A 16,156-nucleotide genomic window follows, 5' to 3' on the forward strand; every position below is an offset into this window, starting at 1 on the left:
CACACCTTAAGATACTAAGCGCCCGGATACATCATATCCTAAAGCCACGCAGCATTAGTTTATGGACGGCATCTGTCGACTAAATGGGTCAGCGTTTGGGAGATAAAAGATCTTCCCTGTAAACGGCCCATTGAGCAGCAGGACACTGGGGGTCCTGATCGTCCGAGAGGGAAACCTGTTTTGCAGCACCTGCTACCGTAGGCCTGGGCCTAGGCTACAAAATGTCAATAGCTGGTGGGCTCCTAGAAAAGAGGGGCGCCAACAAGCGAGATAAACTGGTTGTATGCATCACCCTCTAGCACAGATTTAGCAGTGCTTCGCAAGGGGACTTTCTACTCCTTATGTGGCTCGTATCATATAGATCGTACAGCGCTGTGGAATATGTTGGTGCTATATAAAACAATAAATAATAATAATAATTCAGTTATGTGCTATATGTATAAGGGCACGTGTCTTCACGATTACTGTTACACCATATGGGGCTGCTAGAGAGCAAACAACATGAGGCCATATCCAGGGAAGCAAGGGGGAGGAGGGGGAGGAGGGGGAGGAGGGGGAGGAGGGGGAGGAGGAGGAGGAGGAGGAGGGGGTGGTGGTGTGTGTGTGTGTGTGTGAAGCTGGAGGAGGAGGAATGAAGGAGGAGTGAAAGGGGAGGGTCTTACATATAAAAGTACAAAGACATGTTCCAGAATGGAGAAGGAGGACAACCGCTGGCTCGGCAGTATGAAGAGGTCAGTGGAGCCCCAGTGTCTTACCTCCTTAATCTAGTGTTTAGGGTTAGGGTACAGCTGTGCCTTGAGACACAAGCGGGGAGGAATCAGTGACATTACTTACAGTCAGCTGAACCACAATAGAAACAGTCAAGGGGCAAGTGCCAGGGCTTGAGGTCAAAGGTAGAAGGTTTTGCATGATGCCAGAAATACTGCCTGCAGTCAGCCCCCCTATTGGTTGGCTTGAAGCAGTGTCTGGTTAACCCCTCGGTTGCTGGCACTTTAACTTTCAGCGTGTCACACAAGCACTGTTATTCTGCTACTGAGTGGGGTTCCTGTTCTATATCCATAATGTCCAAAGTTTCCAAAGCACTCTAGGAATTCTAGGCGGAGACATGCAGATAAGGGCACAACACATGTCACTTTTTGGTCCTTCCCCACTGACACATTGGCTCCACTGTTTGCATATTCTGGTTGCTTTATACATATCTAGTATAGGGTGCTATGAAGCAGAGTTCCAGCTGTTTTAGTCTCTTTAGATGTCACTCGTGCAGCATACAAGCACGTGTGATCCATGTATGTAGATTTGAGAACAGCACAGAGTCATTGTGCTTACGGTGCGCAGAAACGTGACGAAACAGTGGTACAAAGTACAACCAACAAAATAACTGTCTGGCTGTTTATACATCGTATTTTTGTTCGCCATGTTATCTTGCTATCTTGCTCTTGCGTTCCTGATATATGACACTGTGAGTCGAGATGGTGTTGTTTTCACCGACTTGTTTAGAGCTTTGCAAAGTAACACTTGTTTGAGAATCATGGATATAGAAAGGTAGAATTCTCCACTATACCTTGTTCTGAGAGTAAAGCAGCAGAACGCATTGGAAACAAAGATCTCCATTTTTGGTTTTTAATTAAAAAGTATGAATTAGACACCGTGAAAAATATCAGATATCTTCCAAGTATAGCAATTAGCATAAAAGTCATCAGACGGGACTGTCAGGGTGGTGCTATCATCTACCTTTATCTCCTAACCCTTGAAGAGTCTGTTATGTTAAGATTGAGCCCAGGGCTTTAGCCGACTGACAATTGAAGATTTTTGTGTTGTTAATGCCCTGGGCTAGAGGTTTGTTAATCTGAACCTAGAAACAGACCGTGTACTGACTGGTTACTAAAATAATTGCCTTCCAAAGGTGGATAGGTGGACATTTACCTTTGATAAGTTACCTTAGGGCATTTATTGTGGGGGCAATACCGGTACTGCCTACCGACATATCCTTTTAAACGGTGCTGGCTGTTGCCGTAGCAACCAGTGCAAAGTTTCTTTGGTAATTCCTGCTTTGAAGGTTCTGTTCCACTTACTTTCTGGTAAAGCAAAGAAGATGAATCTTAGCAGAACAGACATTTTACTTTGAAGATTTAATCACGTAGAGAGACGCATAAACCTCTAAAGAACCTTAACAGTTTCTATGGTAACAACATGTTAGTGTCTGCTTTTGTGTTCAATGACAAGAACTCCCAGCATTAGGTGACACTCTGCTATCGTATGCACTAAAGTGCATATGATGTCCTGCCACCCTGGCGTAATACTAAAAGGGTGTTTGTAAATAAGACGCTGTAGATTAAACAGTTTGTTGGTCTTCATTTTAACCCTTATAGATTTTTGTTTAAAATGAATTAACGAAAACCTATTTATTCATTTTTTAATGAGTTATCTATCAATCTGCATTATTATAATCTGGTAAGGGATGTTTAAATTCCAAGAAAACGACCCTTACAGATTTCACGGTATTTTTCTAACCCAACTCTGCAGAGAAGGAAAGCATTCCTGTACAATCATACTTTCTTCATGTTGTAGACACAGTCTGCATGGCTGACATTTCCTTCCATGCTTACATAGCTTTCCAAGGTCAGAAATGTCCTTTCACTGTTTGCGTTTTACCGACGTGGCTATATTGCATTCTAGTATGTTAAGTTTTTGCATACGTTTGCTACCCATGAGTAGTTTTGGATACTCTGTGTGTTCACATCGTCTGTATACCTATAAGCAAATGACAACATTGTGAAGAATTTGCTAATCAAAACAAGTGCACTCTTCTTGCCGTTTGGATATTGCAGGTTATGGACCAAAAATCACCATAAAAATCTACGGCCAGATCGTGTTTACCCCTCATTTTCTTTTAAAATGTTTAGTTTGCTTTTGTATGTAAAAGTTGGTGTTGACATTGATACGCGTCCAATAGTTCCATCTTACCCCATAGATAGATCCATCAAATTATCTACATCAATGAAGCAGCCATCTGCAGTTGGACATTGTAATTTTTTAGACCCTGACCTGTTTGTGAATTCTTAGGAGTGGAGCTTAGGACCCCTGCTAACTAAAGCTAGTGTGTGTGTGTGTGTGTGTGTGTGTGTGTGTGTGTGTGTGTGTGTGTGTGTGTGATGGCCAGATGTGATCATTTGCCTTCAAAACATCTGTCTGTGTACATACCATTACATTGACATTGTTAAGAGTTGTGATGGTGGTTACAGGACACAGTAGCTGGGTATCACCGCTCTACTTCCTGCTGTCTCATTGGTGTTTATAAAATGATATCCATTTTGATATTTATTTTTATTTATTATATGTTTTATGTAATGTTCTGTCCAGTCACAATGTGACGCTAATGTCTTTGGCATTTCCCCAGGCCCAGCATGTCTGGATTACATCTTGTAAAGAAAGGCAGAGAACAGAAAAAACTGGATCTCCATCGGGACTTTACTGTCGCCTCCCCTGCTGAGTTTGTGACTCGGTTTGGGGGGAATCGCATTATTGAGAAGGTAAGAATAACCTTTCTACCGATCCTAGAGACCCAGGCAGGACCCCACATATACCGGTACAAGTTTCTGTCTACTAGAGACAACACTTTTCGAGGATCTGAATGGGGACAATCCCGTTTACAGTCAAAAGGCCATATGTTTGTGTATTGGTATATAAGTATCACTGAGATTCTGAAAAACTGTGAGTGTGAGTTAGACCATCCCAAAGCTTGAATATAGAGACCATGTTCTTGATTGTTTAGTAAAGCTAGTATGGAATTGGGAGGTACGTTTTTAGAACTTGAGTTTAGAGTCCAGAACTACTGGACTCTAAACTCAAATACTGGCATGTCTGGTTAATTGGCAATTTGAAACATGGTTGCCTGGCTGATCAGTTGCCGATGTGCTGCCAGCAAAGGTTAATATGGAAATCAAATTAAGTTCTACTGTTTTACACCTTTAAGTTATTTTGGTTCCCAGGAAAAGAATCTTTGGTTTTCTCACCTTTGTGGAACTTACATGTTTTCTGTGTTTATATCATTGGCAGGTCCTCATAGCTAACAATGGCATTGCAGCTGTCAAGTGCATGCGCTCCATCCGGAGGTGGTCGTATGAAATGTTTAGGAACGAGCGAGCCATACGCTTTGTGGTTATGGTTACTCCAGAAGACCTCAAGGCTAATGCAGGTTTGTTTGGGAGCAGTGCCAAGATATTGTACCGTTTCTAGGTATAAATGAACGTTTGAATGCCTAATCTCTCGCTTTACTTCCATACCCACAATAACACTTTATTATCTATTAAACAATATGCATTTTGTTTGCTACCAGCATTCTCTTTATTTCACATTGTTGTGTTTTAATATACATTTTTTTAAACATGTACAGTATATAATGTTAGGTTGCCATAGTAAAAGAAAAAAAAGTTCTGGAAATGTAACACATTTACAAATTTTAAAGACATTCTTTCCACCATCAATCTGTATTGATTGACTCATCAAAGATGCCCCATCATGCTTCTTTCCTAGCAGCCATAACACTCTCTGCTTTCAGACAACTGGCAAATACTACAGCCTGGAGAGAATGCTTAGCTGCTTGTCCATTATATATAATATAATATATATATATATATATATATATATATATATATATATATATATATTCCTATGTATCTTGATGTCTCGATGACATGCAGACCGTTCCAAGCCCTGTCCAATTTGTGGAACTTGTTCCATTGCGTTCATACAAATCTAGAATTGGATATTTTGCAACAGGCACACGAAGAAATATATGATCACAAAGAAGATCAAGGCATGGTAGACTTAGTGCACACACCCTAGAAGTGTTTGCTTCTCAATATAAATCCATTGTTGAGATCAGACCCTACATGGTATTATTCAACATAGAAAAGATATATTGCATGTTATTACAATCTGCTTTTATGGGTTGTAGCTTTCAATTATTGTTGTTTTCCAAGCCTTACTGTTAATTAGGCTCTCTCTACTTTTATCTACCCAGAATACATAAAGATGGCTGACCACTACGTACCAGTCCCAGGGGGACCAAACAATAATAACTATGCCAACGTGGAGTTAATTGTTGACATTGCCAAGCGTATACCAGTGCAGGTAAACTTGAAGTTCACTGGGTTGAGTACTGAACTAGAATCACCCTGATCGTGATACTTTGTGCGTATAATAACTTGTGTTATCCAGCTATGTGATATCCTTGTGTAGCTTACATAGATGAAGATGGCACTAAACTCCTTTTCTCACCCCAATAAAGAAGAGGAAGCACAGATATCATATGATTAGTGTTATCGTATCACTGGGATACACGATACACATGACTTTCATTGCTAGTTTACTGCTTGGATATGAATTTATGCGTGTCCTCAGTGTGTCATTGACCATGACTGTGTCTGTTCTGCTTATATATTTTACAGATAGCTTTAATAGTAGAGTGAAGGGAACATCTAGAACAAGGGTGTCCAACCTGCGGCCCTCCAGCTGCTGCAGGACTACATCTCCCATACTCCTCTGCCAGCCCCTTAGCTGATAGAGCATTATGGGAGACGTAGTCCTGCAGCAGCTGGAGGGCCGCAGTTGGACACCCCTGATCTAGAAATATCAATGTGTCAGATTTAGTACCTTGCTTCAAGCTGATTACATTACTAACTTTTAAAATGTTTCTTTTTGCTTCAAATATGTAAAATGTTTCTTTTTTGTGTTTTATTAGGCCGTGTGGGCTGGATGGGGTCATGCTTCTGAAAATCCTAAGCTGCCAGATCTCCTACAGAAGCAGAACATTGCATTCATGGGTAATGTTTTCGGTCCTGAATAATATGCAATATTATTATATGGAAAGTAGCATGAGAGTTTTTGTTATTGGGGTATCAGACATCACTGTTTTGGCCCCTCTGGCTCTACAGGTGAATGAAACTTGCCATTGCAGGGCAATAATAATCTTAAATGTGAAATATTTTTGCCTAGGTCCTCCCAGTGAAGCGATGTGGGCATTAGGTGACAAAGTGGCTTCTACAATTGTTGCTCAGACTGTGGGAATTCCAACGCTCTCATGGAGTGGAGACGGTAACTGTTTGGGTTCAATTATTGTGCAATGGGGAGTTGGTTAAGAGAAAAGGTAAGTGTTGTCCTTTTGTACCACAATCAATGATGCTACTCTTATTTATATTGTCTGCTGTAGGACTGAAGTTGGACTATGATTCAGAAGATACGCAGCAGCAAAGTATCATCCGTGTCCCTGCTGATGTGTATGCCCGAGGCTGTGTGAAAGATGTGGATGAAGGTTTAGAGGTAATCGTTTAGAGGGCATTTGTTATGGGTGAGATATTTGATATGTTTCTGTGACTAATTTAAGAAAGAGACCTGTTTAGTAATATGCCCTAGAAACCTGGAGTTAATTTTGTTCCTTGTGTTAATAACATTTGTTTCCAGAATTTCATGTCAAAGATCTGCACGCTAGGTTATTACAATTACAACCATATATTCTAATCCATGGTTGTCCAACCTGCGGCCCTCCAGCTGCTGCGGGACTACATCTCCCATACTCCTCTGCCAGCCCCTTAGCTGAAAGAGCATTATGGGAGATGTACTCCTGCAGCAGCTGGAGGGCTGCAGGTTTTGACACCCCTGGATTAGTATATACGGTTGTAATTGTTACATAGTTATATAGGCTGAAAAAAGACATGCGTCCATCAAGTTCAGCCTTTCCTATATCTGTTAATTTGTTGCTGCTGATCCAAAAGAAGGCAAAAAAACCCCAGCGTGCAGATCTTTGACATCAAATGTTGGAAACAAATGGAAAATACACACATTCTTACAGAGTTTGATTCAGCCTCATCATAGTCAACCTCCAGTCAGATACGACTTGGTCTCCAAAGATCCTTGAGTATTCTTGTAAATTGCAACTTCTATAATATTTGATGTACAACTTTTTCCTTCTGAAATCAAGGCTGCGGAGAGAATTGGATACCCGGTGATGATAAAAGCATCTGAGGGCGGTGGAGGGAAAGGTATTCGCATGTCTGAGCGAGCTGAGGATTTTCCTAACCTCTTTAGACAAGTGAGTGTTCTCCGGCATTTGCCATGCACAATTAAATGCTTCTTTAAGCGTCTTAAAATTATTTATTTCTTTAGTACACGACATGGCAATATCGTGTATAACTTGTTTAGGTGATAGAGCATATTGCTTTTTATTTCCTAGGTACAGACTGAGGTGCCTGGGTCACCTGTCTTTGTAATGAAGCTGGCTCAACACGCCCGACACTTGGAAGTCCAAATATTAGCTGATCAATATGGCAATGCTGTGTCTCTCTTTGGACGTGACTGTTCCATCCAACGAAGACATCAAAAGATAATAGAGGAAGCGCCTGCCACTGTGGCTGCCCCTTCTGTCTTTGAGTACATGGAGCAGTGTGCGGTGCGTCTGGCTAAGATGGTGGGATACGTGAGTGCTGGCACAGTGGAATATCTGTACAGCGAAGATGGAAGCTTCCACTTCCTGGAGCTTAACCCTCGGCTTCAGGTTGAACATCCTTGTACTGAAATGATCTGCGATGTCAACCTCCCGGCTGCTCAGTTACAGGTACAGTGGCGCGGCTTGCTCTTCTTGTTGAATTTCTGTTTGCTAGACTGCTTTTTTTATGGAAGACTGGTGTGTATATATATATATCTTTTAGTCATATGATGGGGCTTAGCAGGCCACCGAAATCAAATGAGAGACAAGAACACTTCACAGCTTATTTGATATGATGGTATCCATCTAAAATGTCTCAAACAAAATGTGTAGAAATCTCATCACAAAAATATTTCAATTGGCAGATGTGTCTGATTGTGACCTGTCCCTTGCCTGATTTTGGTTGCTCTGTAGGGCAATCTACACATATTTTAAAATCTCAGTTCACAGCCTCGGTGAAATGGCAGGGCGTGGACATGTTGCAAATATGGAAGTCATTAGTTTGAACAACAAATAAAGGTCTTTATTTTGATGGAAATAAGAATGAAACCTTATGTTTGTTACTGTTTTCTCATCTCGTCATATTTTACCAACAGATCTCAATGGGAATTCCCTTGTACAGAATAAAGGATATACGGGTGTTGTATGGGGAGACACCCTGGGGAGATTTTCCAATTAGTTTTGAGAACCCAGGGAATACTCCTCACCCAAGAGGTCATGTCATTGCTGCCAGGATAACCAGTGAGAATCCGGATGAGGTGAGATGTGGATGGCTTAAGTGGAAAGTAAAAGGTTTGCTACAGGACATCTACATGTCTTCCTTGTAACATTGTCCTCTTGGAAAGCAAAGTTTAAAACAAATATTTTAAAAGAATACAACTATCCATAGCCTTTAACCTTTCTAAGAAATGTGTTATGCCATTTCTAGTTACCAAATGCTGGTAAATATCTTGGCATTTGAAAAGTGCTAACCACAGAGACACCCAGAAACAACTCCACAGCCCACAGATCTTATTGTTTAGGATACATTTACTTGAAGCCTTTTGATTCTTTTTTTTTTTTTTTTATTTAATTTTTTTGTTCTTTCCTGTTTTTATCTTGTGCTAATATCTTAGTAGAAAATGTTTATTTGTACTTGCAATGAAAATTAAGAATTGATATAATTTAGTTTCTATTCTTTATTTGGAATAGAATTCACTACATAGCCGAGGAGCCAGGGAATTCTCTTTTTCTCTAATCTCGAAGCCCCAGTTACTGAATTTTAATACACACCACTCTTTTTTTTTTCCATCAGGGTTTTAAGCCCAGTTCAGGGACAGTCCAAGAGCTGAACTTTCGCAGTAATAAGAATGTATGGGGATACTTCAGCGTAGCAGCCGCTGGCGGCCTGCATGAGTTTGCGGATTCACAATTTGGACACTGCTTCTCATGGGGAGAAAACCGAGAAGAAGCCATCTCGTAAGTACTGGGCTATATTACAAGGGTTAACTTCTATTGTAATAAGGTAGGGTTTTCTTTTCTTTTTTTTTCACTTTTTCCAAAAATGTATAAAAAGTTAAAGTTTAAAGAATTAACTTTTTGCTTTAGCGATGTAATCTATTTGAACAAATGAGATTTAGGAAAGTTGACTTCAGTGACACATGCATATATTGACATATGTCGTTGAATGTTTATTTAAATTTTGTATAGAGGAATACTTAGTGATGGCAGAAAAGAGCCAATTGTCTGCGTTTTTGGATGCATGAATGCCAAACGTCCCCTCTCTTCCTGTGTAGTTTGATAGCAATGTGTTTTTGTTTACTAGTGTTGGCAATTTTTTTGAATTCAATGTGTTATATGGTATCTGATCTCCATACCATGCATGTATTGCAGGAACATGGTTATGGCTCTTAAAGAGCTTTCTATTCGGGGAGATTTCAGGACTACAGTGGAATACCTCATCAAACTACTGGAAACAGAGAGCTTCCAGAACAATGATATTGATACAGGGTGGCTGGACCACCTGATTGCGGAGAAGGTCCAGGTAAGCAGCTCATTTAGTCATTGTCAAACCCTACACCCTTGTACATTATCCAATGCATTTATACATATAGTTGTACTATATTACTTTATTGGTTTGTCTATTTGTAGAAGGTTTTTGGTTTTTTTGCTTACCATTTTCTATTGTTCTTTTTACATTATTGTTCAAAGGCTGAAAAACCAGACACGATGCTTGGAGTGGTCTGTGGTGCTCTAAATGTGGCAGATGCTTTGTTCCAGACTTGTATGAATGAATTTCTTCACTCTCTGGAAAGGTATGATCTCTGTGGCTTCTTCTTATATTGTTTGTAATATTTTGGCCTTTTTTTATTTTTAATATAGTACAGATATTAGACCTTATCATGCTGGTATAGACCCTTCTGTAGGCAAAGCGCTGATTCTGTAAATAAGGTTTCTGTACGTAGGTTAAACAGTCATATTGGTAGCTAATACATAAAAAAGCATTAACAAGTACATCTTCCTTTATACTTGTGGCCCTTTCAGCCTGCAGTCGCTCTTATAACCTGTGCTACTTTTTGATCCCTTGTTCAGAGGACAGGTACTCCCTGCTGCCACATTGTTGAACATTGTTGATGTGGAACTTATCTCAGAGGGTGTGAAATACTCATTAAAGGTAATAAAGCTTTTTTGACATTATACTCTGCAGCCCCTATGACAGTGATGGCAAACCTTTTTGAGCCCAAACTGCGAACCAAAACTGCCAACACTGCAATTAAACCTGAATGTTTGAGAGCGGGGGGCATGGCTTCAGTGTTCTCTGGGGAGGGTTCTCCCCAGAGAACTGTGGGAGATGTAGTCCGCGGGAGCCGACACCGTGACTACAGTGTATGACTGTACTCACGGCCAAGGCCGGACTGGGACTGAAAAGCAGCCCTGGAAACATTTGGAGAGCAGCCCCATATAGTTTATCTCGCGATTGAGCTCTTATACCCACACGCACCCCTTATACATACCGGAGTCACACTATTTGCCGTACAAATAACTATAAAACATTATTTTTATCATATTATTTCTATTAAAATACCAGAAAGCAAAACTGTTAAAAGGCCCTAATAAACGAAATATATTACACATAATGGAATCAAAACATTTACTACTGCAAACATTTTTAGATTGAGACGTTTTTTGTTTTTGTTTTTATTTCCTTTTATTTGCCAACCTGCCCCCCCCCAGTTATGCACATCTGCCCCAGACTTGCCACTCTGCCTGCTTTTAACCTCCTATATGCCCCTCTGCCTCCAGAAATGCCTTATACCCCCTATATGCCACTCTGCCATATAGGGGGTTAAAAGGCATATCACGCGAGTCGCTGTTGCCCAGAACCTGATGCAATCTTTCCGTTCCTCTAATAGGGTTACCAACAGCCCCTTCTACCACCTTTTTATTTTCTTTTGCACAGAGCCCCATGTCAAGGAGCTTTCAATTACTTAAGTTAATAGAACCTGATTAAGTTAGTAGAATTTGATGTCTTTTCGTATTGCAGGGTACATCCAGAAAACAAACTCAGATCGATTCTGGTGGAGTGCCAGACATCTGCCCCAGGCTTGCCACTCTGCCCCCTTTTAACTCCCTATATGCCCCTCTGCCTCCAGAAATGCCTTATGCCCCTATATGCCACTCTGGCATTTAGGGGGTTAAAAGGCATATCATGGAACAGAGTGGCATATAGGCGTATAAGGCATTTCTGGAAGGAGAGTGGCATATAAGGGACATAAGGCATATCAGGGAGGCAGAGTGGCATATGGGGGGCATAAGGCTTTTATATAAAAAAATATTATACAGTTTGTTAAAAAAAATAAATTTGTTTATTTACCTTCTACTTCTTCCACTTTGGGGCTTTTTCATCCTGGCCTCCGTCCTCTGGTAGCTGCAGGCCGCCGTTTTCTATGTATACAGGATGTCAGTGACAGGACATCTGGTGCTCCAGCAGTCTGAGTGCGAGGGGGCGGAGCTTCCACCCCTCACGCTCCTCCCATCACTATGCGGCCATCAGATTAATGGAAATTTAATCGAAACGGCCGATGCGTGCTGACACCGCCGGCCGGAGCTACTTTAATTCTTTTTTTTAAAAATTGAATATGCTGGATCGGCTTGCCATATAAAGTAAAATAAAAAAAGTATTAAAGTAGCTCCGGCCGGCGGTGTCAGCACGCATCGGCCGTTTCGATAAAATTTCCATTAATCTGATGGCCCCATAGTGATGGGAGCAACATGAGGGGTGAAAGGTGAGTGCGAGGGGGCGGGGCTTTCACCCCTCACGCTGCTCCCATCAGTAGGCGGCCATCGCACACGGCCGCTGAGTGCTGATGCCGCCGGCCGGCGCTGCTTTAATACTTTAATAAAAAAAGAATTGAAGTAGCGCCGGCCGTTTAGATTAGATTTCGGGCAGCTGCCCGGCCTACGAATCTGCCGGCCCACCGGGAAATCTCCCGGTATCCTGGTGGGCCAGTCCGGCCCTGGTCACGGCGTGCCCACAGAGACGGCTCGGCGTGCCAACAGCGGCACGCGTGCCACACGTTCGCCATCACTGCCCTATGACATTTGATTAGTGGAAATAGTTTTTTTAGTTAATCCAATATTTTTTTTCGGTGCTGCTGCTTTTGTTATATGTGAACCTATACATTGAAATCCTACAAGTGCATTGAGCTTTCCCTGGCAAGTATATGGTTTAAATGATGATGGACACAAGCAGGTCATGTTACTGATTTCTGTTCCCTCCTGATCCAGGTTGCCCGACAGTCCCTCACCACGTATGTAATCATTATGAATAATTCTCACATAGAGATAGATGTTCACCGTTTGAGTGACGGAGGGCTTCTACTGTCTTATGATGGAAATAGCTACACCACTTACATGAAGGAGGAAGTTGACAGGTATGAATGGGTTTCTGTCGACAATCCTTTAGATCCTACTGTATATTTGAGCCACTGTATGGACTATGAGAGATCCCTCTTTTGTGCATATCCTGTCATGCTTTTACCCAGATGGGTGTGAATCTTATTTTATTTCCACACAACAGTATACCATGACTCTTCCAAAACTGGAAGAAAATAGTTTTATTGGAGGAAAGTGAAACACATTTCTCGGTTTTCTTAAACAGTGTTCAGCGCTTATTGGCTCTCAGCCTGGGCTAATATGAGAAGATTTGGTGAACGATGAGAACGTATACTCACTGAGATAGTGTCAAAGATTGTATTTAATGTTTAGCCTTTAGGCCTATAAGGCTATAAATTCCTACGCAGTATTAATCGCCATCCTTAGCAAAGATTTAATAGATGACTCAGCTATGTGTGCTAATATTTTCATTAAAACAACTCTTTCTCCTAATAACCAAAATTAAAATTTCTGATTCTCCAACTGTAATGAAACGTTGCAATTTTCACTTCTCCACAGGTACCGAATAACCATAGGAAACAAAACCTGTGTGTTTGAGAAGGAGAAAGACCCAACAGTATTACGTTCTCCCTCCACTGGCAAACTGCTCCAGTATACGGTGGAAGATGGGAGCCATGTCTGTGCAGGAGAGTGCTTTGCTGAAATTGAGGTACCTTTCCACTATGTGTCCGTATTACTCTCGTTCTCATTTGTTTAGGGGATTATTATGTACATTTTTTTTATATATATTATTATTATTTATTGTTTTATATAGCGCCATCAAATTCCATAGCGCTGTACAACGGGTATATCGTAAGATGCAGGATTTGTGAAATGACATACTTTTATTTAGTGACTTGAATTATTGTATGTTGGGGCTGCTGCTCTTGTCTGGGGTAAAAAATGACCGCCGAAAGGAAAACTTTGGTAAACTGTTGCTGGCAAAACAGATGTTACACTGAACATCTGTCAAGTCCCCAGCAAACTGACAATAGGACATTATCCACACGTCATGTCCTCGGGGTTTTCATAACAATGAGGGCAAAAGCTGAAATGTCCATTGCAGATGGGAACTCAATCTAGGGAGTTCTTCTGACAGTCTGTTGTATCAAAGTAAATGTGTGTATATGTATATATGTATGTATATATGTATGTGTGTGTGTATATATATAATATAATTTGTCCTATTGTCCACTATCACCATCTGGTTTTATTTATTTAACACTGAGGCAAATCACTTTGTTTATGCCTTTGTTAAATCTTTATGTAACATTGCCATTGACATGACTATCCTCTTCAAGCCCCATTTGCTTTCTGGCACACGTGTGAGTTTTAATTAATGCTGGATATCCATTTTATTAATACAGTCCTGCTAGTGGTTTTACTAATGCTCCTCCAATTGCTCCTGTTAGGACCTTTGAAGAAGGACATTAGTTGAAATACTTTAATATGTTTTTTTTGGTGAAAATTATTAATTTTGTTTCAGAAATGTTGAAACAAAAAGCAGATTGTAGACTTTTGGACCCTGTTGTGTGTGTGCCTGTGTATGCGCGCACCCATATACATTATGCATAATCCAGAACAAATAGTACGAAGGAGTACAACTAAGAACATAAGAAATGCTCAATAATGTTGTTGAGGCCTGTAAGCAGAATTCAGGTTTTCGTCTGTTAGCCATACTGATTTAGAGGGTTTTTTTAAAAAACTTTTGAACAGTAGTGCATGTTATTGGTTTTAATACTTTGTTTGGCTGATCTGCGGTTTTGATGTTGACTGATTCAGTGGTTGGGGTGGATTGTATTAGTATGCAGCAGACTGAAGGGTCATGCTGTTTCTATTAGTATCTAAGTAGTAATAAACAGTGATAAACCTTTGATGTTTTAAACACAGTAATCCTCTTTCTGCAGGTAATGAAGATGGTGATGGCCTTGGTGGTACAGGAGCCTGGTCGAATCCATTATGTGAAGCGCCCTGGAGCTGTCCTGGAGTCTGGGTGCGTGGTGGCGCGTCTTGATTTAGATGACCCCTCGAAGGTCCACCAGGTATTGTATTAATATGTTCTTAAATGGGGTCTGTAATTACTAGCACTGCACGTTAGTGAATACTGTTATCACCACTTCTCTTCTGATGACATACTTAAGATAGATAAAAAGTAGCATCTATGGATTGTGTATGTTTTTTATGAAACTTCAATAGCAAGTACATCTAGAACTGTGGAGTTTCCCCAAAACAGAATTTCTTAACCTTGGTGTAAGGAGCCAAAAGAACACACCAGGCTTTCTTAAAACATTGACTCTCTGATGCACAAGACATTTTGTTTTGCCTCCCAAGAGTACAGATATTAATAAGTGTATTGTTATGTAGGCAGAGCTGTACACTGGAGACCTCCTTCCACAACAGACCCTTCCCATTATTGGAGAAAAACTTCATCAGATTTTTCATAATGTGCTGGACAATCTGATCAATGTAATGAATGGATACTGCTTGCCTGAGCCTTACTTCACTAACAAGGTAAGGTGAACCTGATTCTCCTACCGCATCTTCTTTCTTTTCCATGTGACTGTTGTATTTTAGCGTGTCTGCACACGTGCTTCAGAGTGACACTTTTTAAACATGGGAGTAGCATGAGTATATCAAATACATCTACTTGAAATTGCTTCACGGTACCAAAATATGTTTTTGGTTTTATTTATGCTGTATATACTTTTTCACATCTTCCTCAATACAGGTGAAGGAATGGGTGCTTACACTGATGAAGACCCTACGAGATCCATCCCTTCCTCTCCTCGAGCTCCAAGAGATCATGACCAGTGTGTCCACCAGGATTCCACCTTCTGTGGAGAAAGCCATACGCAAAGTGATGGCTCAGTATGCCAGTAACATTACCTCTGTACTGTGCCAATTCCCAAGCCAGCAGGTGGGTTTACTGACGGCACCAACTTGAAGAGCTGATTTTCGTTTTCCATCTCTCAATAAAAACTGGTATTCTAATTTGTATGTGAACTGAAAGTGAGCAGAATGTGACTTTTTATCCTCAGATTGCCAACATTTTAGACAGCCATGCGGCCACCTTGCAGAGGAAAGCAGACCGGGAAGTGTTTTTTATGAACACTCAGAGCATTGTGCAGCTGGTGCAGAGGTGAGATTGAGGGGGAAACTGATTTTAGCTTGAAACCTGTTCGTTATGAAGTCTTACTAGAGAAGGCCATTCATTATGTATTCTGTGATGAAAAACCTTTTTGTGACTGGATGCCTGCAGGACATGTAGCACGGCCACAAAGGTGGTAATGGGTTCCTTACTTCTGCAAACCCATACACGCTGTTCAGAGATTAAATAATCCATTCTGGACCATTGTGTAACTCTCAAAGCATAGTATTTTTGTTTGTTGTGAAAGAAATATTGTTATCCACATGAACGTGCCTTTATACAATCCTTGCTGTCCATACATGACCGGTGTTCTTTTTCTCTGGCAGATACCGCAGTGGCATTCGTGGTTATATGAAGTCGGTTGTTCTTGATTTACTTAGAAGATACCTACAGGTTGAGACGCAGTTCCAACACTGTAAGTAAAGAAGTAAGGTTTTCTGGACTGTAGCCAATCTTTTCTAGAAGGTTCTATGTCTTTGACTCCTCATCTTGCATTCCTCCCACCCGTGTCTTACTGCTACTCCTCATTGTTTGCTGCTGAGAAACTACTGAAAACCAGATTTATATTAGATAAATATGCAATTTAGTGATGGATCTATTTGTTAAGCAAT

At 40.8% G+C, this 16,156-nt stretch overlaps 1 protein-coding gene across 3 annotated transcripts in view; it reads left to right on the forward strand.

Moving 5' to 3' along the window:
* ACACB (acetyl-CoA carboxylase beta) overlaps window positions 1-16,156 on the forward strand; it is a 50,823-nt gene that overhangs the window by 14,389 nt on the left and 20,278 nt on the right. For 2 of the 3 annotated variants that reach the window (XM_053469113.1, XM_053469118.1), the window contains exons 3-22: window positions 3,398-3,530; window positions 4,057-4,195; window positions 5,024-5,133; window positions 5,744-5,825; window positions 5,998-6,096; window positions 6,212-6,321; window positions 6,980-7,090; window positions 7,232-7,612; window positions 8,080-8,241; window positions 8,778-8,941; window positions 9,356-9,506; window positions 9,674-9,777; window positions 10,055-10,136; window positions 12,251-12,396; window positions 12,917-13,067; window positions 14,305-14,439; window positions 14,762-14,908; window positions 15,126-15,314; window positions 15,436-15,536; window positions 15,872-15,960. In XM_053469113.1, coding sequence (XP_053325088.1) covers window positions 3,398-3,530; window positions 4,057-4,195; window positions 5,024-5,133; window positions 5,744-5,825; window positions 5,998-6,096; window positions 6,212-6,321; window positions 6,980-7,090; window positions 7,232-7,612; window positions 8,080-8,241; window positions 8,778-8,941; window positions 9,356-9,506; window positions 9,674-9,777; window positions 10,055-10,136; window positions 12,251-12,396; window positions 12,917-13,067; window positions 14,305-14,439; window positions 14,762-14,908; window positions 15,126-15,314; window positions 15,436-15,536; window positions 15,872-15,960 — 2,786 coding nt within the window. Of the gene's footprint in view, window positions 1-631; window positions 732-3,397; window positions 3,531-4,056; window positions 4,196-5,023; window positions 5,134-5,743; window positions 5,826-5,997; window positions 6,097-6,211; window positions 6,322-6,979; window positions 7,091-7,231; window positions 7,613-8,079; window positions 8,242-8,777; window positions 8,942-9,355; window positions 9,507-9,673; window positions 9,778-10,054; window positions 10,137-12,250; window positions 12,397-12,916; window positions 13,068-14,304; window positions 14,440-14,761; window positions 14,909-15,125; window positions 15,315-15,435; window positions 15,537-15,871; window positions 15,961-16,156 lie in introns of those variants that run through there. The other variant, XM_053469124.1, reaches the window with a different exon arrangement.

Source organism: Spea bombifrons, chromosome 1, assembly GCF_027358695.1.
Source record: "Spea bombifrons isolate aSpeBom1 chromosome 1, aSpeBom1.2.pri, whole genome shotgun sequence".
Taxonomy (NCBI): domain Eukaryota; kingdom Metazoa; phylum Chordata; class Amphibia; order Anura; family Pelobatidae; genus Spea; species Spea bombifrons.